Below are 27,316 nucleotides of genomic sequence, written 5' to 3'. Positions count from 1 at the left end.
CTCAGCCCTCCCTGGCTTCCCGTGCCAACAGCTGATTCGTGGGAAGCCGGGGGAGCGGGGCGGAGAAGCAGAGTGGGGCAGTGCATTCAGGGGAAGAGGCAGAGCGGAGGTGAGGTGAGCTGGGGCCGGGGGTGGGGTGGGGAGCTGCCGGTGGGGGTTCTGCACCCACCAAATTTTCCCCATGGAGGGTCCAGCCCCGGAGCACCCAGGAGTCGGCGCCTAAGGCGCCACTTTTGATGTGATCAGTAGGAGAGCGGCTGCTCCCCCTGCTCCCCCCAGCTATGCTCTCCCACCCTTAGGAGCCAGAGGGACCTGCCAGATGCTTCATGGGTACTACCTCAGGTAAGCACCGCCGGGACTCCCCACCTCGCCCCCCGGCAGGTGCCTCTGGCTCTTAGGGGTGGGCACCCACTATGGTGGCCCATGAGACCCTCCTGCCCGGTTCTGGGGGCAGTCAGGGGACAGGGGAGGGGGGTGGATGGGGCAGGGGCCCGGGGGGGCATCAAGGAACGCGGGGGGGTTGGATGGGGCAGGAGTCCCAGGGGGTGGGGGTGGGCAACTCTCGTGGGGTGAGGAGGGAACCCGTTAAGATTTTGGCAGCTCATCTCTGCGTGCGTCCCTGCCCACCCTCTCTGGCACCACCCAGACTGTATGGAGAATTATAAAACAAGAGGGTTAGAAGGCACTACAGGTGTCATCTAGTCTAGCCCCTGCCAAGACACAGGATTTGTTGTGTCTAAACCACCCCTGACAAATGGCTCCAGCCTCCTCTCAGAAACCTCCAGTGAAGGCGCCTCCATGATTGCTCATGTGCCCACCCCCGGCACTTCCTAGACTATGCGTCTCAGCCCACCCCCCTGCCCCAACGGTGCCCAGACCGCACCCGTGAGCCCAACCTCATAGCACTGGCCAGACCACATGTGCCCATCTCTCCTGGCACTGCCCTGACCATGCATCTCTGCCCATACCCCTAGTGCTGCCCAGACTGCACATGCCCAGACCTGTACCGACACCTCTACCCTTCTCATAAAATAACCCTCCCGGCTCTCCCCATTCCAGATGTGTCTGCTGCAAACACTGCCCTGAACTCTGCCCCATACTCATCTGCCTGCCCTCACCCAGCGGAGTCCCCTAGCCACATGCCCCTCCTGGGGTGGCAGAGGCTGTATTGCAGTCATAGCTCCACGGTTATCGCCTTGTCCCTGAACACAAATCTTGCTGGGCTCTGCCCTCGCTGCAGCCTCCCTGCTGGGGCACCCTTGCCCGCTCCATGCCATGCAGGGCTCTGTGCCAGCTGCCCCCATGCCTCATGAGCTCTCATCTGGGACAGCTTCCCAGACTGAGGGACCAAGCAGGGCAGGGTTGCTCCCTTGGGGTCATGCCCAGGGCTCTGCCCAGCCCCAAGCAATGTCCCCAAGGACACTGCTCCACAGATCTCGCTGCTCGACACTCGCCTTGCTGGCAGCCTGCATTTCACCCAGCAGTTTAACCCCCTTCTGCCTAGTCCTGCCCCCTTCTGTCACCTCCCCCAGATCCTTGTGGGTCTGATAACCCCACCCCTTGTTTGCCTGGCACTGGTGGGGGTGTCAGCTTAGCCCCCAGTGCTAGGAGCTGGGCAGCCCCCTCCTGGTGAGCAGCCAGGGAGGCATCCCGGGAGCTGCAGCTCATTCATGTGGCGCTTCTTCCTTCCTTCTTGCTGGGTCCGCAACCGCGAGGCACTTGAGACTGCCAGGGGAATCCCCCCCGACCCAGCTGCAGCCTCTGGCCGTGCCCAACCCCGAGGGGCCCACGGCTGCTCCCACTCCCGGATCTTAGCTCCAATCTTGGGAGAACACAGGCTCGGCTCCTTCCCAAGGCCAGGGGGTCATTGCGCCTAGCTGGCCTCTCCCTCCTGCTCTGCTCTAGGGACATGGGCAGCGAGTTGGTATCCAGGAACCTGACAACTCCTGTGCATGGGAGCCAGGCCAGCCCTGTCTCCCACTATTTGCATGTGACCCCCCAGGACCTCAATGTCTCTGCCACAACTTCTCCCATAGCACCCCTTCTCTGCAGCCTGCCCTGGCCCCACGCCCAGCCACCATGGCACACGCCCAGTGCAATGGGATCTGGGCCTGGATGGTGCTTGGTGCCCCTGGCCCTGCTGCAATCTACGGGGTTAACAGTAACAATCACAGCCTGCCCACCGCCCACATATGCAGCCACGAGCCCCACAGCTCCACTTGCCCCCATTCATTTCAGGGTCCAGTTCAAAACCTTCCCCTGCCTCGCTGCCCTCAGCACACCTAACTCTGGCCTCCGCTCTCCCTCTCCCCTGCTCCCACTGTAAGCGGTACAAGAGCCTTCTCCTCCACGGCGCCTGGAGCAGACACCCCATCCGCGCTGCCCAGGGTTATGAGCATGCTGTGTGTGCTTACTGCCGGGCCAGTGCCTGTGCTGCACACGCTGCCTGGCCCTGGCGCTCCAGGGGCCATGAGGGAACCGAGCTGGGGAGAGGCCAGTCTGGATGCTCCTCTGGTGTTTGTTCTGAGGCCAGGCTCCCTGTGGCAGGTCTGGGGCTGGGCGCGGAGTCCCCAGACAAAGGCGGGTGAGAGGGCCAGGTACCCTTGTCCTGGGGTGAGCCAGGGTGCAGATGGCGAGGTCAGAGCGAGGCTCCCCCTACCCCTCAGATGAGATGGGGTACCCTCCTCCTGTGCTAACCCTGCTGCTAGCCGGAGCATTGGCACTGATGGCACCACAGCCACCAGAGAGATCAACACCCCAGGCCACTGGTACTGCTGGCCCACACTGGCTCTGTGAGCATAACTCCGGCAAACATTCCTGGCCCCCAGGCACACTGCCCTGTCCGCAGCCCCTTCCTTCGGAGAGCAAGCGAGCCAAGCGCTCTGAGTGCCACAGGAGGCAGCAGGTGGGCGGGGCAGGGGGAGTATACACTTCACCCCACAAAAACGACGAGGAGTCCGGTGGCACCTTAAAGACTAACAGATTCATTTGGGCATAAGCTTTCGTGGGTAAAAACCGCCCTTCTAGTCTTTAAGGTGCCACTGGACTCCTTGTGGTTTTTGTGGATACAGACTAAACATGGCTACCCCGATACTTCACCCCACATCACCGATATCAGAGGCCAAACAACACCCCTGGAACAGGGTCAGTATCCGATGGGAAACAGGCGCCGAGTGGGGAGGGGACCTGCTCCAGGTCAGGCAGAAGCAGGGGGAGGCACAGCCTTACAGGGAGGTACAGCCCCCCGCACATGTTGTGCCCCACACCCAGCTTGCCACCTTCTCCACGGAGCCTGCTACCAGCCCCGTCTTTAGCCCGGAGCAGGGCACAGCCTGTGGAGAGCACAGCTCCCAACGTGCAGCAGTCTGGCCAACGTGCATGCTGGGAGCTGCCCTCTGCGCAGCCTGCTCCAGACCAGAGGTGGGGCCTATGGCCAGCTATGTAGCAGAAGCTGGCGAGCTGGGATGGGCGCAGTGTGCTTGGGGGGCCAGCACCCGCCTGCTGAAACAGCTGGGATTCTAGCTACACAGGAGGCGGGAGTTTGGGGCCAGTCCGTCTCCACGTCCCACAGCAGAGCAGCCGCAGGGGCACAGTAGCAGGCCCAGCTCTGCACCATGTGTGCAGACACCAGCTGTCTGCCTCGTCCATGGCAGGTGCAATTACTGCTGATGCACATGTTTCTCCAGAGGGCCCAGCTATTCACAGAGGTCACAACAACCTCGTTAGTATCTACCAGCAAGCGGAGAGGTCTCCAGACGTCTATGGCTGCATTCTCCCGGTGCCTGGCCACTTATCCTGCAGTGCAGTGAGTCCCTTGGCTGATCTGCCAGCGACCAGCAAGTCTGGGGGCCTGAGCCTGCAGGCCGACCTGCAGCCCACACCCCACTGCGGCAGAGTCCCTGCCCTGTTCTAAGTGAGCCCTGGGCCCAAGCCCAGCATGGGGCCTGGAGAGGCTTCAGCAGAGAGCCAGCCTCCCTCTCCAGCACGGAGCTGCTCTGCTTCCTGGGCCAGGAGGCCCATGACCTCTGGAGTTAGTGTCCCCCCGACGACACTGGGGTAGCATGTGCTACCCGTAGCCCAGCTTGCAGTTCTCCCTGTCTGCACGTGACCAAGCCAGTGACTCCCAGGTCACCGTTTCACTTTCCAGTGTTGCAGCCACTTCCAGGAGGTGGGAGACTCCCTGGCTCAGGCTCATGCTCTCCATGGGCCTGCCCCTAAGCCAAGAACACAGAGAGCCGGGAGCCTGCTTGCTGGGGATGCTGGAGTGGCAGCCTGCAATCTGGATCCAGTTCAGGCCAGGCCCAGCACACAACTCTCTGGAGCTTGGACCACCCACGCCCTTCAGCCCCCACTAACTAACACCCCATACAGACTGTGGCTGGGCTGCTCCTCTCCTTCCAAAGGCTCTGGCTCTGCATCACCCCTCCCAGCCGCACACTGGGCTAGCCAGAGCTCCAGAGCCCGCCCCCCCACCCCCCGGCTCAGCAGAACCAGCCCACATCCCCCTCCTTCTGCCCCTGTCGCGAGGAAATGCTGCTCTGTCCAGGCACTGGAACAAAAGGACGAGTGGGTCCCTCTCCGTTGAACTTGCTCCCCAGCCACGGGGAAACCAATGCTGCTAGGGCCAGTGCGATGAACCTTTCCTGTACCTGTCACGCATGCAAGGCCCACCGGGAGCTTCCCAGCATTGTGCCCACCCAGGGATCTCTCTGCTGCACGAAGAGCTCACACCACCATCAGGAGGCAGCTGCTATCTCCCAGCTCTGCAGGGACAGGTGGGGGCAGGGACTACCCCATGGAACTGACTAATCACTTCACTTGCTGCTGTGAATTGGCTCTGCTCTGACTGCCCCTCTCCTCGCCCCCCGGGATCCCAGCACAGAGGAGAGAGGGGGGACAGCACCCCAGAGATGGAACAAAGGACATCTGCCCATGTTGATCATGGGGGAGTCGATTGGGACCAGTGGGAAGCTTGTTGAAGGGATGACTTCACGTCAAAGTTGGCCAAAAGTTCTTGCAGAAGTTTTTGCAGAACCTCAGAACAAACTGTGTTTCCATGGGGGCAAGGGGGTGTAACTGCAATGGAAATTTTACTAACCAGACCTTCCCCCGCAACTCTCCCACTACAGGCCTGGGCTGGGCCCCCTGAAGTGAAACTGGCCAAGTGTGCTGAGTGGACTATTTTCTCCCTTCAGGCGGAATGCAAAAAGACAGCAAGCTGCCTAAGCGGTGAAAGGTCAATGCCCCCCCCACGCCCGTGTGCCCTGCCCTTCTACATGTGTGAGGCCTGCACACATCCCTCCGCACCGACTAGCAGTGGGGCACCTGCTAACAGGTGTCTTGTGGTTAGAGCACTAGCCTGTGACAATTTCTGACTCTTCCCCAGGTCGCAGGACTAGACCCTGGAAGGTATAGGAGCACTGAACTTTTATTGACTTCAGTGGAAGTTAGGTCCCTAAATACCTTTGGGGATCTAGGCCTGAGTCTTTCTGGGCCTCAGTTTCCCCATCCCCATAACAGCCCTGCCCTGAAGCATGGGTGTGTGTGGCTCTGGGGTTGATGGGGGCCATCTAAAGCAGTGAAGATAAGGTAGATGGATTAGGATCCATAATGAGGAGGAGCTTGTCACAGTTTCAGGGTTCACTGCGCCTTTGACCCCCTCCCACGGTCTCCTTTGAGGGCACCTATTTGAGGCTTCCCAAGTCTTGCTCCCTTTAGACTTGCAGCGCCTCTGCACATCACAGTGATTTGCCAGCAGGTTGGAGCAAAGTCCAGCCCCTGTGATTAACTCTTTCTCCAGGCCCAGGGGCTACCACTGTGCACACCAGCTACCAACCAGCCTTCACAGAGCACACTGCCTTCATTCTTAGGGAAAAAACATTATAGAGACAACATTTAAAAACAAGAAGAGAACCTCCATGCATGCTAAAAGCTTACCAGGGTTTCATAGACTCATAGAAGATTAGGGTTGGAAGAGACCTCAGAAGGTCATCTAGTCCAACCACCTGCTCAAAGCAGGACCAACACCAACTAAATCATCCCAGCCAGGGCTTTGTCAAGCTGGGCCTTAAACACTTCTAAGGATGGAGATTCCACCACCTCCCTACTCCCTAGGTAACCCATTCCAGTGCTTCACCACCCTCCTAGTGAAATAGATTTTCCTATTTTTACCTCCAACGCCACCACAGCGCTCTGGTATGTGTCAGTCTTTCAAAAGGGTTTGCCCCCTTGGTTACAAGTTCATGTCAGCTTATAGCTCAGGAACAATCTGACCTGGATAATACAGCTGGTTCTTTATCCAGCTTCGCTCATAGACTCATAGACTTTAAGGTCAGAAGGGACCATTATGATCATCTAGTCTGACCTCCTGCACAACTCAGCCACAGAATCTCACCCACCCACTCCTGTAACAAACCCCTGACCTATGTCTGAGCTCTTGAAGTCCTCAACTCGTGGTTTAAAGACTTCAAGGTGCAGAGAATCCTCCAGCAAGTGACCCGTGCCTCACGCTGCAGAGGAAGGCAAAAAAATCCCAGGGCCTCTGCCAATCTTCCCTGGAGGAAAATTCCTTCCCGACCCCAAATATGGCGATCAGCTAAACCCTGAGCATTTGGGCAAGACAAACCAGCCACACACCAAGGAAAGAATTCTCTGTAGTAACTCAGATCCCACCCTGTCTAGTGTCCCATCACAGGCCATTGGTCATATTTACTGCTAATAGTCAAAGATCAATTAATTGCCAAATTCATGTTATCCCATCATACCATCCCCTCCATAAACTTATCAAGATTAATCTTGAAGCCAAATATGTCTTGTGCCTCCACTGCTCCCTTTGGAAAGCTATTCCAGAACTTCACTCCTCTGATGGTTAGAAACCTTTGTCTAATTTCAAGTCTAAACTTCCTGATGGCCAGTTTATATCCATTTGTTCTTGTGTCCACACTGGTACTGAACTTAAATAATACCTCTCCCTCCCTGGTATTTATCCCTCTGTTATATTTATAGAGAGCAATCATATCTCCCCTCAGCCTTCTTTTCATTAGGCTAAAAAAGCCAAGCTCTTTGAGTCTCCTTTCATAAGACAGGTTTTCCATTCCTTGGATCATCCTAATAGCCCTTCTCTGTACCTGTTCCAGTTTGAATTCATCCTTCTTAAACATGGGAGACCAGAACTGTACACAATATTCCAGATGAGGTCTCACCAGTGCCTTGTATAATGGTACTAACACCTCCTTATCTCTACTGGAAATACCTCGCCTGATGCATTAGCTTTTTTCACAGCCATATCACATTGGTGGCTCATAGTCATCCTGTGATCAACCAATACCCCGAGGTCCTTCTCCTCCTCTGTTACTTCTAACTGATGCGTCCCCAGTTTATAACAAAAATTCTTGTTATTAATCCCTAAATGCATGACCTTGCACTTTTCACTATTAAATTTCATCCTATTACTGTTACTCCAGTTTAAAAAATCATCCAGATCTTCCTGTATGATATCCCGGTCCCTCTCTGTATTGGCAATACCTCCCAGCTTTGCCTCATCTGCAAACTTTATTAGCACACTCCCACTTTTTGTGCCAAGGGGAGTAATAAAAAGATTAAATAAGATTGGTCCCAAAACCGATCCCTGAGGAACTCCACTGGTAACCTCCCTCCAGCCTGAAAGTTCACCTTTCAGTATGACCCACTGTAGTCTCCCCTTTAACCAGTTCCTTATCCACCTTTCAATTTTCATATTGATCCCCATCTTTCCCAATTTAGCTAATAATTCCCCATGTGGAACCGTATCAAATGCCTTACTGAAATCAAGGTAAATTAGATTCACTATGTTTCCTTTGTCTAAAAAATCTGTTATCTTCTCAAAGAAGCAGATCAGGTTGGTTTGGCACGATCTACCTTTTGTAAAACCATGTTGTATTTTGTCCCAATTACCACTAACCTCAATGTTCTTAACTACTTTCTCCTTCAAAATTTTTTCCAAGACCTCACATACTACAGATGTCAAACTAAGAGGCCTGTAGTTACCCGGATCACTTTTTTTTTCCTTTCTTAAAAATAGGAATGATGTTAGCAATTCTCCAGTCATACGGTACAACCCCTGAGTTTACATATTCATTAAAAATTCTTGTTAATAGGCTTGCAATTTCATGTGCCAGTTCCTTTAATATTCTTGGGTGAAGATTATCTGGGCCTCTTGATTTAGTCCCATTAAGCTGTTCGAGTTTGGCTTCTACCTCGGATATGGTATCCTCATTCCCATTTGTCATCCTACCATTATCCCTGAGATCCTCATTAGCTTCATTAAAGACTGAAGCAAAGTATTTGTTTAGATATTGGGCCATGCCTAAATTATCCTTAACCTCTACTCCATCCTCAGTGTTTAGTGGTCCCACTTCTTCTTTCTTTGTTTTCTTCTTATTTATATGGCTATAGAACCTTTTACTATTGGTTTTAATTCCCTTGCAAGGTCCAACTCTACTCGACTTTTAGCCTGTCTCACTTGATCCCTACATGTTCTGACCTCAATAAGGTAGCTTTCCTTGCTGATCCCTCCCATCTTCCACTCCTTGTAGGCTTTCTGCTTTTTTCTTAATCACCTCTCTGAAATGCTTGCTCATCCAGCTTGGTCTACTACTCCTGCCTATGAGTTTTTTCCCCTTTCTTGGGATGCAGGCTTCTGATAGTTTCTGCAACCTTGACTTGAAGTAATTCCCGGCGTCCTCCACCTTTACAGCCACAAGTTTTTCAGTCCAATCCACTTCCCTAACTAATTTCCTTAATTTTTTAAAGTTATCCCTTTTGAAATAAAAAACCCTAGTCACAGATCTGTTTTTGTTTATCCTTCCATTTAGTTTTAATTGAATTTAGCTCATGATCGCTCGAACTAAGGTTGTCTCCTACAACCATTTCTTCTATGAGGTCCTCACTACTCATCAAAACCAAATCTAAAATGGCATCCCCTCTTGTTGGTTCAGCAATTACTTGGTGAAGGAATCCATCAGCTATCGCATCCAGGAAAATCTGAGCCCTATTATTATTACTAGCACTTGTCCTCCAGTCTATATCTGGAAAGTTAAAGTCTCCCATGATCACACAATTCCCATTAGTATTTACTTAATTAAAAACATTAAAGAGGTCTCTATCCATATCCAAATAGAATCCCAGCGGTCTATAGCACACCCCAAGCACTATTCCAGGGGAGGCTCTAGTAGCTTTCTTCCCCAGTGTGATTTTTGCCCAGACAGACTATCCATTCCATCACTTTTTATTTCTTTACAGTCTACCTCATCATTGATATACAATGCTACTCCACCACCTTTGCCTTTATTTCTGTCTTTCCTAAACAGCACATACCCTTCCATACCTGAACTCCAGTCATGACTACTATTCCACCATGTTTCTGTTATCCCCAGGTAATCACCAGTCAGTGGCCCTCTCTTCAGGGCATAGCTTCAAAAGGCTAGGGTTTTGCACAATTGGGATTGTGTAATTTGCATTAACCACTCCCCAGGGATTCCCCAGGAAACCCACTTAACACGGATCTTCCTCAAAGTGCAGGCATGTCCGGCACGTTTCAGTCTAGTAGTTTGAACAGCTAACACTTGCCATATCTCACATCTGCTCTTTTTTCAATTTCCCTGCTTTGTATGCTTGCTGGGATTACAAGTTTGAATCATTTAAAAAACAGAATAAATAGAGTTCAATACAAGTAGAGTAGCTGTTTAACTGCCTATCAGGGATAATTCTCTAGGAGGCGTTATCTGCAACACTTTATGTAGGAACTTGTTTGATATCATCATCTGATCTTTACCCTGACTGCATGTCTCTAAGGTATGTCTACACTGCAGCTGGGAGTGGGCTTCCTTGAACTTGTGTGCGCAGAAGGGCAACCGAGAGTGCTCTTCACTGCCCACTGCGAGAGGACAGGAAGGGAGGGCCACCCGAAAGCAGGCAGGGTCCTGGCCCAGGGACAACCAGTGATAGCAGCAACAGGGCAGACTTGGCTGGGGCCAGCTCAGCCAAGCAGCTGGAGCAGCCAGGGCTCCGCACACGGTTCCTTTGCTCTTCTCTGAGCATGCTGAGCTTGCATTGCACTGACTCATCTGCACATGGGACTGGGCTGGACAGCTGCTTTCCGGGCCCCCTCCCTCACAGCACCAGAGGACTGGCTTTGCCCTTCCCATAATGGAAAGGCAGGGAAAATTAACTTTGCGAGGCCAGGGCCTGGGAACATTGCTCCCGCAAAAAGGGTGGGAAGCACTTTCTATCAAGGAATTGTTTTTTTGTCAAAATAACTGGGTTCACATAAAAGTGGCCACTTCTTCCAAAGGCCTCGGGTGTTTGCAGAGCTTCTCCTGCTGTTTTTACCAAGAACATTTACCACATCTCTCCTGTACCCAGTATGCCCTGTTTACATGGAGTTTCCCGTGGGGTAGAAGAACTGGAACACCATTTCAGTACTATCCACAATGCTCTCCATCACCCTCTCCAGGGCACCCTCCCCCAGTACCGGGTTTACCATGACGCCGGGCCTAGAGTCAGAAGGAGCCCCAGCCAGCCTGATCCCCCAGCCGGCTGAGCAGGCCAGGAAAGCTGCCCCCCCGCCCCACCTCTTCCCACCCCTGCTCCGCCTCAGCCCCGCCCCCACTCCACCCCTTCCCTTGAGCTAGGCGTCCTGGGGGACTGCAGCAGTCCCAAGGCTGGGAGCCTGGGGAGTAGAGTGGAGCAGGCTGGGGCCGGGTCACCCCACTTCCCGCCGCCCCATGAGTATGGGGTCAGGCCTGCCCTGCAATCACCGGGCGGCGGGAAGTGGAGTGACCTGGCCCCAACCCTCTCGGCTCTGTCAGCTCAGGATGGGGAGCGCTTTCCCCCTGCCCCCCAAGCCTGGGGAGGAGATGGAGCGGTGGGGAAGGGGCATGGGATGGGGAAGAGAAGGGGATGGGGAAGTGGGGACGGGGGGAAGAGGCCGGGGGAAGGAAGGGGGTGGGGTGGGCAGGAGATGGGGCAGTGGGGAAGGGGCATGGGATGGGGAAGAGAAGAGGATCGGGAAGTGGGGGCAGGGAGGAGGAGGCAGGGGGAAGGATGGGGGTGGGGAGGAGATGGGGCAGTGGGGAAGGGGCATGGGATGGGGAAGAGAAGGGGATGGGGGAAGTGGGGGTAGGGGGGAAGCTGGAGCCCAGCATCCCCTTGACAGAAGCTGGGGCTCCCCTGTTAAGCAGGCCCATCAAACCCTCATCCTGACAAGCCCCACCTCCTCTGCATCTGTATCACCCTGATGAGCCTCCCCAGACACCCTCCCCACTGAGCCCCAACCACCTGCACCTGGACCCCCACCCAAATGAACCCCCCCTGCAGCTAGACCTCCCCCTGCTGAGCCCCAAACTTCTTCACCTGGAACCCCTGCAAAATCCCATTGCCCCTGCACCTGGAACTCCCCCAATGAGTTTCTGTGCATCCAGATCTCCCACTGAGCCATCCACACCCAGACTGCCCCACAGAGAACTCTCTTATCCACAGCTGGATCCCCTCCTCCCCCCTAAGTTTCTCTGCACTTGGATCCTGCTGCTGGGCTGAGCCTGCTCACCCTCACCTGGTGAGCCTGGCACAGGGGCAGGGCCCCAGGGTGTTTCTGGGGCAGGCCTGGCCCTTGCACTGTGTCAGGGTCGAGTGCAGCCTCACTGCCGAGTCTCTGTCCCGGGATGGGGGCCGGGGAGGCTGCAGGATAATCTCCCACCTACATGCAACTAGTGGCCTGTGCTCCCCACTGCCATGTTGGAGCCTCCACATTTATTTATTGACAAAATTTGTAGAATTTTAAAATATTGGGCACAGAATTTTTTTTTTTTTGGTGCAGAATCCCCTGAGGAATATGGGGTGCTGTGCAGCTGTGATGGTGGGACTGTGAGGAAGGTGGTGAGAAGGGGGGAGGTCTATGGACAGGGGAAACTGGGCGAGCGGTGTGGTGTGCTGTGCTGTGCAGTTGTGGTTAGAGGCCAGCGGGGGAGGTCTCTGTGAGGGGTGGGGTCTGGGCATAGAGATCTGTGGTGGAGGCCTCTGGGCGAAGGGGCACTGGGCATAAGGTTGGGGGCACTGGGCAGGGGGACAGTGTGGTGTGGTGCGGGCCTGCCCTCAAGAGGAAGGGGCATGCTGGCAGCACAGGGCTGGGATGGTAAGTGTGCGTCTGGCAGCTGCAGGTTCATAAACAGTGCCCTCCTGCTGGGCTGCGCAGAGTGGAGCTGCTCCCGCCGCACTGTGCCTCATTGCCCCCAGCCAGCCCTTCTCTCTGCAGACTGACCATCACACTCCCCTGCACCTTGCCCCATGGGGGCCCACAAAAAGTTAATCCGGACTTGCCCTCCCCACAACCCTCGCCCGCCATACTGTGCCCTCCCCCGACCTGACCCTCCTCACCCCACAGCCCTGGGTTAAGGCCGCATCCAGCCCCATGCGCATGGGGGTAAGGTTAAAGAGCAGCAGGGAGCACAGGGCAGAACTAGAGAGCAGCAAGGGAGTGGGGGCAGGGCTAGAGAGCAGTGGGGGGCAGGGCTAGAGAGCAGAGGGGTATGTGGGAGGCAGGCTAGAGAGCAGTGGGGGGGTCAGGTGGGGGACGAGGTGTTAGAAAGCCAGCCCAGCAGGGATCTCTGGCACTGCAGTTACCTTACAGCTTTTGGACTACAGCACTGTTTGTGACCCAGCCAAGAGCTTGCACTGCAGGGAGGGAACCCAAGCAGGATGCAGTGGACATCTCCTATCCCTGACTCTTAGGATATGCTGCAATGCCACTGGGGTCACAAATGGGTGGATTATGTGTATGCATGTGCGTGTGTGTGTGCGCATGTGCGCGCGTGCATGTGTGTGTCCACGCATGCGTGTGTATGTGTGCATGTCTATGGGTGCGTGTGTATGCATGCATATGTATGCACGCGGTTACGTGCATTCTTGAACTGTCAGGAAGAACATTTAGGACTGGGAAATGCTACACGGAAGATGTTGGTTACTTCTAACTCCCGCCTTCACTTAAGGCAAACCCCATGATCATCCCTCAAATGCTTAAGAGGTGAGAAAAGCATCTTCTGAGTTGTATATTTGCAAATATTTTGTATCTAAATGCAAGCCTATATATAACAACTGCCTGATACCATTGGTATGTGAGTAGTAAGATGTTCTATGTACAAATATAGCAAAGTCATTTGACGCTATAACTGGTTACTAATGGAAAAAGCCATTGGAGTATTACCAACTCCTTACCAGACTCGGAAAGCCAAGACCCACCTATACAAAGACAGTTAAGAAGAAATTATAACACCTTCTTTGATGACCATTTAACTTTAGGGCTGTTAAGCGATTAAAAAAATTAATCGCTATTAATTGCTCAATTAAAAAAATTTATCATGATTAATCGTGTGATTAATCGCACTGTTAAACAATAATAGAATACCATTTATTTAAATATTGTTGATGTTTTCTACATTTTAAAATATACCAATTTTAATTATAACACAGAATACAAAGCATGCAGTGTTCACTTTATATTTATTTTTATTACAAATATTTGCATTGTAAAAAACAAAAAAATAGTATTTTTCAATTCACCTAATACAGGTACTGTAGTGCAATCTCTTCATCAAGAGTTGAACTCACAAATGTAGAATTATGTACAAAAAATAACTGCATTCAAAAATAAAACAATGTAAAACTTTAGCGCCTACAAGTCCACTCAGTCCTATTTCTCGTTCAGCCAATCGCTCAGACAAACAAGTTTATTTACATTTGCAGGAGATAACGCTGCCCACTTCTTGTTCACAATGTCACCTGAAAGTGAGAACAGGCATTCTCCTGGCATTATTGTAGCCAGCGTTGCAAGATATTTACATGCCAGATGCACTAAAGATTCATATGTCCCTTCATGCTTCAATCACCATTCCAGAGGACATGCGTCCATGCTGATGACGGGTTCTGCTCGATAATGATCCAAAGCAGAATGGACCATCGCATGTTCATTTTCATCATATGAGTCAGTTGCCACTGGTAGAAGGTTGAGTTTCTTTTTTGGTGGTTCGGGTTCTGTATTTTCCACATTGGAGTGTTGCGCTTTTAAGACTTCTGAAAGCATGCTCCATACCTCGTCCCTCTCATATTTTGGAAGGCACTTTAGATTCTTAAACCTTGGGTTGAGTGCTGTAGCTATTTTTAGAAATCCCACATTGGTACCTTCTTTGCATTTTGTTAAATCTGCAGTGAAAGTTTTCTTAAAATTAACGTGCTGAGTCATCATCCGAGACTGCTATAACATGAAATATATGGCAAAATGTGGGTAAAATAGAGATGGAGACATACAATTCTCCCCCAAGGAGTTCAGTCACAAATGTAATTAATACATTATTTTTTAACGAGCGTCATCAGCATGGAAACATGTCCTCTGGAATGGTGGCCGAAGCATGAAGGGGAAACGAATGTTTAGCATGTCTGGCACATAAATACCTTGCAATGCCAGCTACAAAAGTCCCATGTGAACTCCTGTTCTCACTTTCTGGTGATATTGTAAATAATAAGCAGGGAGCATTATCTCCCGTAAATGTAAACAAACTGGTTTTTCTGAGCGATTGGCTGAACAAGAAGTAGGACTGAGTGGACTTGTAGGCTCTAAAGTTTTGCATTGTTTTGTTTGAGTGCAGTTATGTAAAAAAAAATCTACATTTGTAAGTTACACTTTCACAATAAAGAGATTGCACTACAGTACTTGTATGAGGTGAATTGAAAAATACTATTTCTTTTATTTATCATTTTTACAGTGCAAATATTTGTAATAAAAAATAATCTAAAGAGAGCACTGTACACTTAGTATTCTGTGTTGCAATTCAAATCAATATGTTTGAAAATGTAGAAGAACATCCAAAAATATTTAATAAATTTCAATTGGTATTCTATTGTTTAACAATGCAATTAATTGCGATTAATTTTTTAAATTGCAATTAATTTTTTTGAGTTAATCGTGTGCGTTAACTGCGATTAATTGACAGCCCTATTTAAATTTAAAAAAACCTTTAAGAATAATTTAAGTCTTAAAAATAGATAAGGGCCCCATCTGTGCTGAGTGTGGCCTAGACACATTTGAAGAGCACCTTTCTATATGACATTTGAAACACATTTTCAATCCTCTGAAACCCTGATGGAAGTGAAGGGTGTCAAGGTTCCTTCCCCACTCTGAACTCTAGGGTACAGATGTGGGGACCTGCATGAAAACCTCCTAAGCTTACTTTTATCAGCGTAGGTTAAAACTTCCCCAAGGTACAAACTATTTTACCTTTTGCCCTTGGACTTTCGCTGCCACCACCAAACGTCTAACCGGGTTTATTACTGGGAAAGAGTTGTTTGGAAACGTCTTTCCCCCCAAAATCCTCACCAAAACCTTGCACCCCCCTTCCTGTGGAAGATTTGATAAAAATCCTCACCAATTTGCATAGGTGACCACTGACCCAAACCCTTGGATCTTAAGAACAATGAAAAAAACATTCAGTTTCTTACAAGAAGAATTTTAATAGAAGAAAAAGTAAAAAGAATCACCTCTGTAAAATCAGGATGGTAAATACCTTACAGGGTAATTAGATTCAAAACATAGAGAATCCCTCTAGGCAAAACTTTAAGTTACAAAAAGACAGAAAGACAGGAATATCCATTCCATTCAGCACAGCTTATTTTCTCAGCCATTTAAAGAAATCATAATCCAACGCATATCTAACTAGATTACTTCTATAAGTTCTAAGACTCCATTCCTGTTCTGTCCCCGGCAAAAGCATCACACAGACAGATCCAGACCCTTTGTTTCTCCCCCTCTCCAGCTTTGAAAGTATCTGGTCTCCTCATTGGTCATTTTGGTCAGGTGCCAGCGAGGTTATCCTAGCTTCTTAACCCTTTACAGGTGAAAGGGTTTTTCCTCTGGCCAGGAGGGATTTTAAAGGTGTTAACCCTTCCCTTTATATTATGACAAAGGGGTAGCTCAGAAAATGAACAGAATACAACAAAGAGTTAAAACTCCATCTTCAAAGATGTTCTGAGAGTTTTTTTGTCACAGACAGAAGCAGGAACCTTAAAGTTGGAGAAGAGTTACAGTCCTGCTCATATGCATTAGTGGACTGCGTGTTCATGGAGGTATCACCAAAACCACTGCCCAATCTTATGAAAGCATTTTTTACATGCCCTTACACTTGTAGTGCTCATCCCAGCTCAGCCTGTTCACCTTCATCATCAAAATAGTTTCTCACAAAACTGGGTGACTGGGAAACAAAATGGCACATGAAATTCAATGTTGATAAATGCAAAGTAATGCACATTGGAAAACATAATCCCAACTATACATATAAAATGGTGGGGTCTAAATTAGTTGTTGCCACTCAAGAAATAGATCTCGGAGTCATTGTGAGTAGCTCTCTGAAAACATCCCCTCAATATACAGCAGCAGTGAAAAAAGCGAACAGAATGTTGGGAATCATTAAGACAGGGATAGATAATAAGACAGAAAATATCATATTGTCTCTATATAAATCCATGGTACACCCACACCTTGAATACTGCGTGCAGATGTGGTCTTCCCATCTCAAAAAAGATATATTGGAATTGGAAAAGCTTCAGAAAAGGGCAACAAAAATTATTAGGGGTATGGAACAGCTTCCGTATGAGGAGAGATTAATAAGACTGGGACTTTTCAGGTTGAAAAAGAGACAACTAAGGGGGACTATGATAGAATTCTATAAAATCATGACTGGTGTGGAGACAGTAAAAAAGGAAGTGGTATTTACTCCTCATAACACAAGAACTAAGGGTCACCAAATGAAATTAATAGGCAGCAGCAACAGGAGAAGTGAGGAGTACAGGAGGAGCTGGGGGCAGGACTGGTGTAGTAGGGGAAAGTGAGGAGCACAGGTGGAGATGGGGGGCAGGACTGGAGTAGAAGGTGGAAGTGAAGAGCACAGGCAGAGCTGAGGAACAGGACTGGAATAGCAGGGGGAAGTGAGGAGCACAGGCAGGGGCGGGGGGAGGGAGGCGCAGATCTGGAATCGCAAGGACGCACCAGGCCAGGACTGAGGGACATCGGCAGAGCTTGGTTGGGCAGGAGTAAACCAGCAGGGGAGCCATGCGGTGAGATGATAGTGTATGGGGAAGTCGGCACGGTGTTTGCTTGAGGTGTATTTGGCTCTATTAGTTATTCCATGTCATTCATTCACTACACTCACCCCATTTCTTTTTTTAAAGAAAATTCAATTAGAGCGTTTTTGGGGAAGAACCTCCACGGTCACTCATTTACCAGTCACCTGGGTTCCAGCCAGGGGTGCCAATGGTAACCCATCCTGACTATCCCTAGCCTTGGGGCGCACACCCTGCAGGGCTGGGGGAGGCTGTCTTGAACGGCTGCTGGAGGATATTCCAGCCATTTTTGGGCATTGGAGCTGACCCCTCGTTCTTGCTCTGCTTGTTTAAATGTTTGCTTCGAGGCCCAGGCTGGGAGGTCAGACGGCAGCCAAAACATCACATATTTTCTACAAAACCAGTAAACAGCTCATCTCTGCGAGCACAGACTGGGGGTCTGCTCCCCCACGGTTCCTAGCGGCTGGCTGCCTTTGGGTTTAAAGCGCTTGTCTGTGACAATCTGTGTGCCCAGTCACTCCAGTGGGGAGAGAGGGACAAATGGCTGGCTTGCTCTGCTGCTGGGATTCATGTTACACAGCCGATGCCAAGGGACCTGCGTCTCCGCCTGCAGACCAGAACCTCTGCCAAGCAGAAACCTGCAATAAAAGCATGAGGCTTAAAGGCACCATGCTTTTCTGAAAGGGTGAGTTCAGGCTGAAGGGCTGTCAATCAGATTGCAGCTTTTCAACTCAGCCACTCATTACGTTACAACAGCCTCCATCTCACAAACTATGCTCTGCAAGCTACTGGTTGGAGGTGGAGTCAGAAGTCCTGAGTTCTATTCCCATATCTAGCAGGCTTTGTCTAGGGCTAAAGAGCATAGCACTGGGAGCCAGGATTCCTGGGTTCTGTTCCCAGCTCTGCTACCAACTAGCATGACCCTGGGCAAGCCTGTTAGCTTATCCGAGCCTTCACTTCCCTGCCTGTAAAGTAGGTAGATTGACAGGACTGCTGAGATAACAAATGTCTGTAAAGTGCTTTGAGATCATTGGGTAAGCAGTGCAAAGCCTCATTACTAAGCAACAGTGACAGTAAAAACAAAGTCAGTATCTTCAGCCCTGTAGTGGAACCAGCCACCTGCCTTTTCTCAGTCTTTGGTTCTGATTAAATGTTTGGCCTTCAGCAGCACAATTCTTTCCTCCTGCACCCATGCATCTATTCTGTCATTTCGGTCTCTTAACTAGTGGGCTGAATTCAAGCTCTGCAGCAGATCCTTGCTCTCCCGTTGTGTGTTGAACAGTCATGATGGAGTGACAATTGAGGCACACAAATGAAATCTTAAGTGCAGTTTCAAAAACACACACATGCACTTCCATTCTGGACCAGGGTAACAAGAGGACCGGATCCCATGGCTAAGAACATGAAATTATCCAAATTGCTGGAAACGACCTCTGGAATCTCTCTGATCTGCCATATATATCTACCAATGGGGAATCCGAATTATGAAAAGGACCCAGAGAGCCAAGCGGCCACACAGCAAAGGGATGGACGTATCTTTAGGGGAAGTGAAGAAGATAAAGTTTAGTATGAAACTGATCAAGTGGAAAAGAGAGGGAGCCCCATTGTTAAATCTCTGCATGGCTGATAAACCACCTGCTTTTTCACAAGTACTTGGTGATTGTTGTTTTACGGTTAGAGTTCTGCAGCATCTGGATAGAAACACACACAGTATAACACCACAGAAATATTTGACTATTCCCATACGGGATCAGCTAAGAACCAGAGGATCTGACAAAAACTGACCACTAGAGATCTCTGGAGAGTCTCCCAGAAACTAGAAGTGGAGCAAATGCCTGACTGAGCATGGAACTGAGGTGTACACATGCTGGGAGTGTGGCCAAGAAGCTTAGTGGGCTGCCTGCCTGCCTGCCTTATTCTATCTACACTGTGCATGGAGGACTTCATTCACCATAGCTGTCAATCAGCAGCTCACACCAGCGCCCCCCTCATGCCCCCAGTCCATGCAGGACAAGGCACATACAATGAGCTTCTAAACTCATTTATCAAATGTTCCGCCTTTTGGGAATAGTGCACAGGCAGGGCAGAGGTGCACATTGGTGCATCATATGGAAGATAAAAAGCTAGCTGTTTCGGTCTCCAGTGCATAAAGCCCTCGGTGGGTTAGGGTGCAGAGAACAAAGCTTTCCTCAAAATCCCGTCTGTTGGGGCTGTAGGGCGGAGTCACTGATGATGCAATGGGGCGCAGAATCTGCTCTTTAGCACAGTGGAGCAAAAGCCGAAGGGCATGTTCCTTAGCTGCAAGGCTCCTGCTTCCTAAGAGAATTCCAGGAAAATGACTTATCAAATAGATTAAGTGTCCACAGTACATGCCTTGGCGTAGTCCTGTTGAAATCCCTGGTGCTATTCAAGTGTATCAGAACGTGGCCTAGGGAGATTGTTTCCTGTGTTTTTTGGAAGCAACACATGTTCTTTTTACTCTGTTTTGAAAAGAGAACCCTGCACTTCCCACCCAGTGCTTCCTCCTCAAGATGGGACACTGGGGTATAAAATCAAAAGGCACGCTTTGAAGATGGAAGGTTTTGCATTGCAATCAAACACCTTGGCCCCCTGGGCTCATTACTAATTCAGGCAACATACAGACAGCAACACCATCTTGTGTACGGCATTTCTGGACATGCTGGAGCTCTCGCCTGTTCCTACTGCACTGCTGGGATGCTAGCAGAGTTACAGGCGGCCTTCCTGCTCTCTGAAAAGTATCCAGCAGCTAGATACCAAACGCTTGAGCTTTAGAAAAACAAAACTGCCCAAACCAACATCAATAGAAATGATTTCACGTTTTAGGGTTTTTACTGAAATAAAGGTAGTGGGAGAGAGGCTGGGATTTCAGTGCTCCCTTCGGGTGACATAAATTCCCAGATACCTCAGCATCCTTCCAGAGAGTAGGAAAGAGTTACACAAGATTGACTAGGAACAGCCAGAGAAACTCACCAATCAGATTCTCTCTCAGGGCTGAGTGAAGTACAAAAACCAAGCAAACAGCCTCAGTGGTGAAACTGACAGAAGGTTTAGAAATCGTGAATGGAGATCAGGGAATGTGCACAGTGACTTGGACCCCTTCCGTTTGAACAGTCTGAGTTAGTAACAACGGCAAGGAGATTGGATTAGTTCAGATCTATATTCTTTATCTTGATTGTCAGCCTTAAGAAAGCAATCACTTCACATCTGCAGACAAGGGATATTAACCCCACCCTAAAGAACAGCAGCTGCGTGATTACATCTCTCTCTCTCTCTCACACACACACACACACACACACACACACACGATGTACACAGGGCTTTTATATTACAAGTTTGTTCCAAAAGAAACTCCGTTCCGAGGACCCCGTCTGACGCCCTGGGCGCTGCGACACCACATCTAAAACTACAGCACGGCAGGAGTTAGAGCATAAACCCTGTAAAGCAGCAGCATTCTCCTCCCTGCCCCCTCGCCCCACTCCTCCCCAGCTATGTGACTCATACCCCCAGCACACTCCGCCTTACCCCCAAAACCCACCTTTCCTGCCCCCTCCTGCCCCAACACCTGCTCAAACAGATGGGCTTGGCAGTGAGCCTGCCAGACCTATAGACTGAGGCTATTTCAGACTCTGGGAGCCGGAGAACTCCAAAGGATGGGACCCTGGCAGAGAGCACTCTGCCTGCAGACCCTGCCTGTTACAACAAGGGGATCAAGTTCAATGACCTCTGCTGCTGACAGCACGGCTCGGGCAGGGAGGCAGCTCCACTAGGCACGTCCCAGGCCACCTAGGGTTTCAGGGATCAAACCCAGCAACTTAATCTCCAGCCAGAAGCCGGGAGCCAGCCCAGTGAGGATCATGGAGCATTGGTAACACATGCAGCCCTGAGAGGTGCCGCATAGCATGAAGATGCTGCATTCTGCACCAGTTCAAGGTTGCTGGATTGACCCCAAACGCAGCATCACCCAGAAGCATGAGGAGAGATTAATAAGACTGGGACTTTTCAGCTTGGAAAAGAGACGACTAAGGGTGGATATGATTGAGGTCTATAAAATCATGGTGTGGAAAAAGTAAATAAGAAAGTGTTATTTATTCCTTCTCATAACACAAGAACTAGGGGCCACCAAATGAAATTAATAGGCAGCAGGTTTAAAACAAACAAAAGGAAGTATTTTTTTCACACAATGCACAGTCAACCTGTGGAACTCCTTGCCAGAGGATGTTGTGAAGGCCAAGACTATAACATGGTTCAAAAAAGAACTAGTTACATCCATAGAGGATAGGTCCATCAATGGCTATTATCTGTTTGCCAGAATCCATGAATGGGAGACAGGGGATGGATCACTGGATGATTACCTGTTCTGTTCATTCCCTCTGGGGCACCTGGCATTGGCCACTGTCTGGAAGACAGGATACTGGGCTAGATGGACCTTTGGTCTGACCCAGTATGGCCGTTCTTATGTTCTTAAGCATTGCATTGATCCGTCTCAGGTGATAAAGGCCTGGGTCATGGGAGCAAGCCCCATCCACGAGAAATGGTCGCAACCTCCTGGCGGGACACAGGTGGTATAAGCTGAACTGGTCATGGCTACAACGTGGTCATCCACCAGTGGGAGAGGATCCACCACCATGCACACATGTATGCAGAAAGTGACATCACGCCTGTGCTTGCAAGTGGCTTGGCCTCATGATTGACACGCTGTGCAATTCTGACATGGAGCGGCGGTGACTCGATTCTGACTGCAAAGCCAAGTGCGGTGATCAGAGGCAATCCAGAGACAGCCCGGTCATGACTCCACCATTGTCCGAATATTCACCCCTCGAACTAATGAGGGACAGGGCCACACACGTGCAGCTGCCAGCCCTCCTCCTCTCTCTCCAGTTTCCCACAGCCCTGCCTGCTTCCCTGCTCCTCCCCCAGTGAATAAGAGACCAGCTCTCCTAGCTCCCCGGTCTTCTTGAAGGCAGGGACACAGCAGCAGGCGCATGCTCCCCAGGTGCCTTCCCTCCCTCACCAGGCAGCTCTCCAGTGCGGCAGTGGCAATCTCCACACCCAGCATCCCCGCCCCCAGCAGCTGAGGCTGCTTCAAGCCGCTCACCTGCCTTTATAGGAAGAAGTTTAAAAAAAGAATCTTTTGGGCTGGACGTGGCTGTCTCATGTCAATGCTGACAGGCTCCAATACCACAGTCTGAATCTCCTCTGGTCCAAGATAGGTTAGACTGCTAAGCCCACAGGGCATCCTCTGCTCACCCTCACTGGCTGGGGTCAATCGCACCTGGTTGGCTGGAATTAAATGCAGCATATCACAGTTCTGATGCAAGAAATACTCAGTGAAATTCTTTGACCTGTGCTATGCAGGACATCAGACTAGATGACCATAATGGCCCTTAGCCTTAAAAATCTATTAATCTATCAACCCTTTGCCTCAGAGCTTGTACCCGAGATGCAGGATTTTTGGCCTCTGTCTCTGCTTGCCCTGGTAGCTGTTTTAATTATCACACTAGTGTCTGCAACACAAACGTGTCTCAAAGGCCAACTCTGAAAACTTTGGTTTGCTTTCTGCATACAGGAAACAAGTTGCAGGATCCTGGCAGCTACTTCCCCTGGCTCCATGCAGAGCGCTCCCACCGAGCAACAAACAGCACATGCAAGAGAATGCGGAAAACACAAGATGCACCACCTTTGCCAAAGGACCTGATGAAGTGCAGAGTCTGCAGAGGGAATGCGCTTGACACAATTTTAAGTATTTTCAAAGAAACCTTTACCAGCAAATCTTAAATGAGTGTGTTTAAACTCCTCCAAAACACACTACCCATTTCTGCCCCAACGCAGACATTTGTGCCAAAACTTAGCATTTGAAAGTGAAAATAGAAGCACTATAAAAACAAACCCACTGATAGAGCTCCAGTGCAGAAGAGAACAGATGGGGCACACAGGACAAATAGGGTACAACTTGTCATTTTAAACAGCAGCACAAGACTCCAGCAAAAATCTGTCCTTCTTAGTAGAAGAGAGCCCTTAGCTAAAGGTTGAATACCTAAAGATGGACACACCTTAGGGAGTGATTTAGATTGGGCTTTGTCTATGGGAGAAGTTTACCTCCATGTCCCACACCAGGGCTTTGGGACAACCCGGGAAGTAACCAGCCCCATAAAATCCAGCCCAGGCCTTACACTGCTCCCAGGGCATGGCAGGACAGGGCTCCATGGATGCCCAGCAGTGCAGACAGACCATTAACACTCAGAGCTACAGTACACACCTTGCTGCGGAGTCACTAGCAGTGCTTTGATCTAAGGAGCTCCCTGTACTGCGTTCATTTGGCCAGCAGCCTGGAAAATGCCCAGTGTTTGGACAACGGTCAAGGAAAGGCAGGATTCAGGCTGCTGCTGTTGCTCTGTCCTCAGCCCACCTGCACTAGGCCTTGCTACTGCACCGGGCGAGAGGTGCCTGGGGTCCTGGGTATGTTATGGGGCAGGACAGGCGCCGGATAGTGTTGGAATGCCTGTACGTCTCCCTCTTCCATGTAGTGAGACACTTGACATCACGTAAAGGCAGGTGGGGGACTGGAATTGGCTGGCAAAAGCCAAGCTGCAAATCGGAATAGTCAGGGTAAGTGTATCAGTCGCTCATTGAGATAGGTGTCAAGTGCTAGTGTGAGAGGCAGACGCAAAGTCTGAGCATAGTGTGTACCTGTGCAAGGCCCAACGCAGCTCCACTGCCGGTGGGGAAAGAGCAGATGGGGCTTTGCAGGCCCTGCCCTTCCTGGAGATGAGCGGCGGGTGTCCTGCCAATCTCCCAGAACAGGGTGCGTGGGTGTTCTGGGCATGTGCCAGCATGACAGAGCACACAGCGGATCTACATGGCCACCAACACACTAACAAACATTGGGCTGTTCACACTGCTCGCCCTGCTCCCAGCACCACCAGCTTTGCCTGATTGCAGGGGCTAGGATGCCCCAGAGCTGCCCTGGGCAATGCCTTGTCACTGTACTTGGATTTTACTAGGGCAAAGCTTGAGTTCTCAGGCGATTTCCTTCCTGGCAGGGCTGAGCCCGGGCTAAGGGTCCAGTCCTGCCCCCACATAAATCATGGGGAGTTTTGCCACCTCCAGCACTGCCACGTCCTCTGCTCAAAAAACACCCATCAACACCCCTTGTAAACAAGCCCCCGACCCCGACCGAAGAAGAGCTTTCACTGAAAAAAGGGGAAGGGTGAGAGACACAACTAAACCCATTAGAGACTTTACTATTGCTACTGACAACACAGAAGGCAGTCATGTACTACAGCAAGGGTGGGCAAACTACGGCCCAGGGGCCGCATCCGGCCCTTCAAACATTTTAATTCAGCCCTCAAGTGCCTGCCAGGAAGTGGGGTCCAGAGCTAGCCCTGCTCCGGCATTCCAGCCAGGGAGCAGCAGTGGGCATTGCCCACTCAGCAAGTGCCATGGCTCCGCACAGCTCCTGGAAGTAGCAGCATGTCCCCCCTCTTGCTCCTACACGTAGGGGCAGCCAGGGAGCTACGCATGCTGCCCCTGCCCCAAGCACCACCCCCACCCCCACAGCTCCCATTGGCTGGGAACTGAGGCCAATGGGAGCTGTGGGGGCAGCGCCTGTGGATGGGGCAGCCCGCAGAGCTGCCTGGCCATACCTCCGCGTAGGAGCCGAAGGAGGGACATGTTGATGCTTCCAGAAGCTGCTTGAGGTAAACACTGCCCAGAGCCTGCACCCCGACCCCCTCCTGTGCATGAGCCCCCTTTCCCATCCTGATCCCCCTCTGAACCCCTTGGTCCCAGCCCGGAGCAACCTCCTGCACCCCCAACCCTCACACCCAGCCCCACCCCAGAGCCTGCAACTCCAGCCGGAGCCCTCATGCCCCCCTGCATCCCAATCCCTGATTTTATGAGCATTCATGGCCTGCCATACAATTTCCATACCCAGATGTGGCCCCTGGGGCCAAAAAGTTTGCCCCCCCCGTACTACAACAGGTGACAGGATAAATTCTTAGGACAATCAGACAGAGATTTCAAGGAGCCCAGTTCCCACAGGATAGCTGCCCATGGCAGCTCTGTGGGGATCTGGTTACTATACAGAAATAATCATAAAGCCAGTACCGGGTGGAGGTGACATCGGGAGCAGCACCTTCCTGGAGATCAGTAACTGGATTGTGCAGTTGCTTTTAGCCACACCAGAGACAGTTCCAGTTTTTACATTAATCCCTTTACAAATTAAAGCAGGTTAACAAATCTCCAAGGCTAACCACCAGAACGTAGCAGCTTTGCTCCAACAGAGACTATGGGTGAAGCCAGGACCAGCCCAGGAAGCCTCACAAAGGGTTAGGTGCCAAGGCCCTGAGTGCTAGGTCTAGGGGAGGAATGACAACTAGCCCTCCCCAGGAGGCCACGGGTGCCCCCACCATGCTGCATGCAGCCGTACCCCTTCGGACCCAGGCGCAGCCCTGTGCACTTCCTACCCCGTGCCCAGCACCACCAGGGCTCAGCCATGCCCACGAGTCCAGCGTTCAGGGCAGCCCCACGTCAGCCCGGGGAACCTTCGGGGAATAGCCCCTCGGCAGGGGACGTGTGGACCCAGCAGGGTCCCGCCGTCCAAGGGGCAGAGAGGAACAGAGCTGGCGGCAGCTCTGCCCGGCCAAGCTGGAAGAAGAGATTCATTCCCCGGCCGAAGGAGAACCGCGGGGCGGCGGACGCGGGGGATGGGGAGAGGAGAGAGGAAGTTGCTTTGAAAGGAAAACAGCTCCCGAGAGAGAGGAGGAATGGCGAGGGGGGCTCGGGTCCGGGGCTCCCCAGGAGCGCGGGGGCCGGGGAGGGGCTGTCGGAGGGTTGGGGACGCAGGAGCCTCCCCGCCTCTTACCTGGCGCTGGGGGGTGAGGGCGCCCGTGCAGCAGCCCCTGCAGGCGGCTCATGCGGTGGCGCAGCCGGCCGGCCCGGCGCCCCAGCGCCAGCAGGTGCCCCTCGATCTCGCCGAGCAGCGCCAGCGAGTGGCCGCACAGGTCGGCGAGCTGGCGGAGCAGGGTGAGCGAGGCCAGGCTGCAGACGTCCCGCAACTCGACCAGCTGCAGCGCGGCGCGGCTGGGGCAGAGACTGCGGGGCAGCACCGCGCGCCGGTAGAACGGCATGGCCGGGGCGCCGGTGCCCAGCGCAGGGCAGCGCAGCGCAGCGCAGCGCCCTGCCTGGCCCAGCCTCGGTGCGCGCTGCGCGGAGTCCGGGCTGCTCCGGCCGGCGGGACTTCCCCGAGCCAACCCCGCGGCGAGGGAGGGGTGTGGGCTGGCTGTAGCGCCGGGCCTGCCGGGCCGCTCCCTCCCCCGGCGCCGGGGACACTGGGGGGCGCGGCGCCAGGGAGCCCCTCTGCCCGGTCGGGCGGGGGGTGTTTGTGCCGCCTTTTGAGGTCCGCGGAGACATGAGTGCTGCGCCCCCTGCGCCCCGGCCGAGCCCGGGGGTGCGTGAGGTGCTTCCCAGCCTGGGACTGAGGCAAATGTCGGATCCTGCAAGCCGCTGCCCAGCAGCACTCCCTCCCAGTGAGCTCAAGCCAGCGAGGCTCCCCGGCTGTGCAAGGGCTTTCAGGATCGGGTCCTCAATAAGCAACTACCCTGCCCAGGGACGCAGCGGGCAGTGGCCCAGCTTGCAGGGGAGGTTTGCGTTGCCAGGGCTTGCCCCAGATGGCTGTCTCTGTCGCCTCCTCCAGCCTGCTCTCTCTCCAGAGCCCCATACCCTGGTTCTAACATTGCTTTGGTGCTGTGCCAGATGCTACATGCAGCCAGCCCCACCGTGAAATTACAGGGGCCCGATCCTGTGATACATCCGGCCATAGTGCTTATTGTTGTGTTGAGTCCCATTGATTTTGCCTGGTGGTGACTGCAGGATTGGGCCCTACTAGAAGACCACACAGGAGGGTGACACATTTATGGCCTTGAGGGACTCAGTGAAGAGTAGCCGGACACTTGCCACGGGGGTAACTGGACCAGGTGCCGGAAGGGAGGGGGATCAGATTTCTGTAACCCTGACTGTCTTGGAGTGCTGTGTACAGGGCCACGTGCTGCCATCCTTCCTAAAACTGCCCAGAGCTCGCTCTGGGGACAGACCCTGGGGGAGTAGGGATCCAGCAGAGCAGGGTTAGGCCCAGTGCCATAAGGAAGCGGGATTA

The 27,316-nt window shown here is 51.8% G+C and overlaps 1 protein-coding gene across 1 annotated transcript in view; it reads right to left on the bottom strand.

Moving 5' to 3' along the window:
- The window catches only part of NHSL2 (NHS like 2), a 157,570-nt gene extending 131,183 nt beyond the window's left edge, over positions 1-26,387 (bottom strand). The window contains exon 1 of the mRNA XM_043492088.1: positions 26,027-26,387. Within this exon, the coding sequence (XP_043348023.1) occupies positions 26,027-26,291 (265 nt within the window). The 5' untranslated portion in view covers positions 26,292-26,387. The remainder of the gene's footprint in view (positions 1-26,026) is intronic.
- Positions 26,388-27,316: the final 929 nt, after the last annotated feature.

This window comes from Dermochelys coriacea, chromosome 9, assembly GCF_009764565.3.
Source record: "Dermochelys coriacea isolate rDerCor1 chromosome 9, rDerCor1.pri.v4, whole genome shotgun sequence".
Taxonomy (NCBI): Eukaryota; Metazoa; Chordata; order Testudines; family Dermochelyidae; genus Dermochelys; species Dermochelys coriacea.
This window is presented reverse-complemented; position numbering and strand designations above follow the sequence as displayed.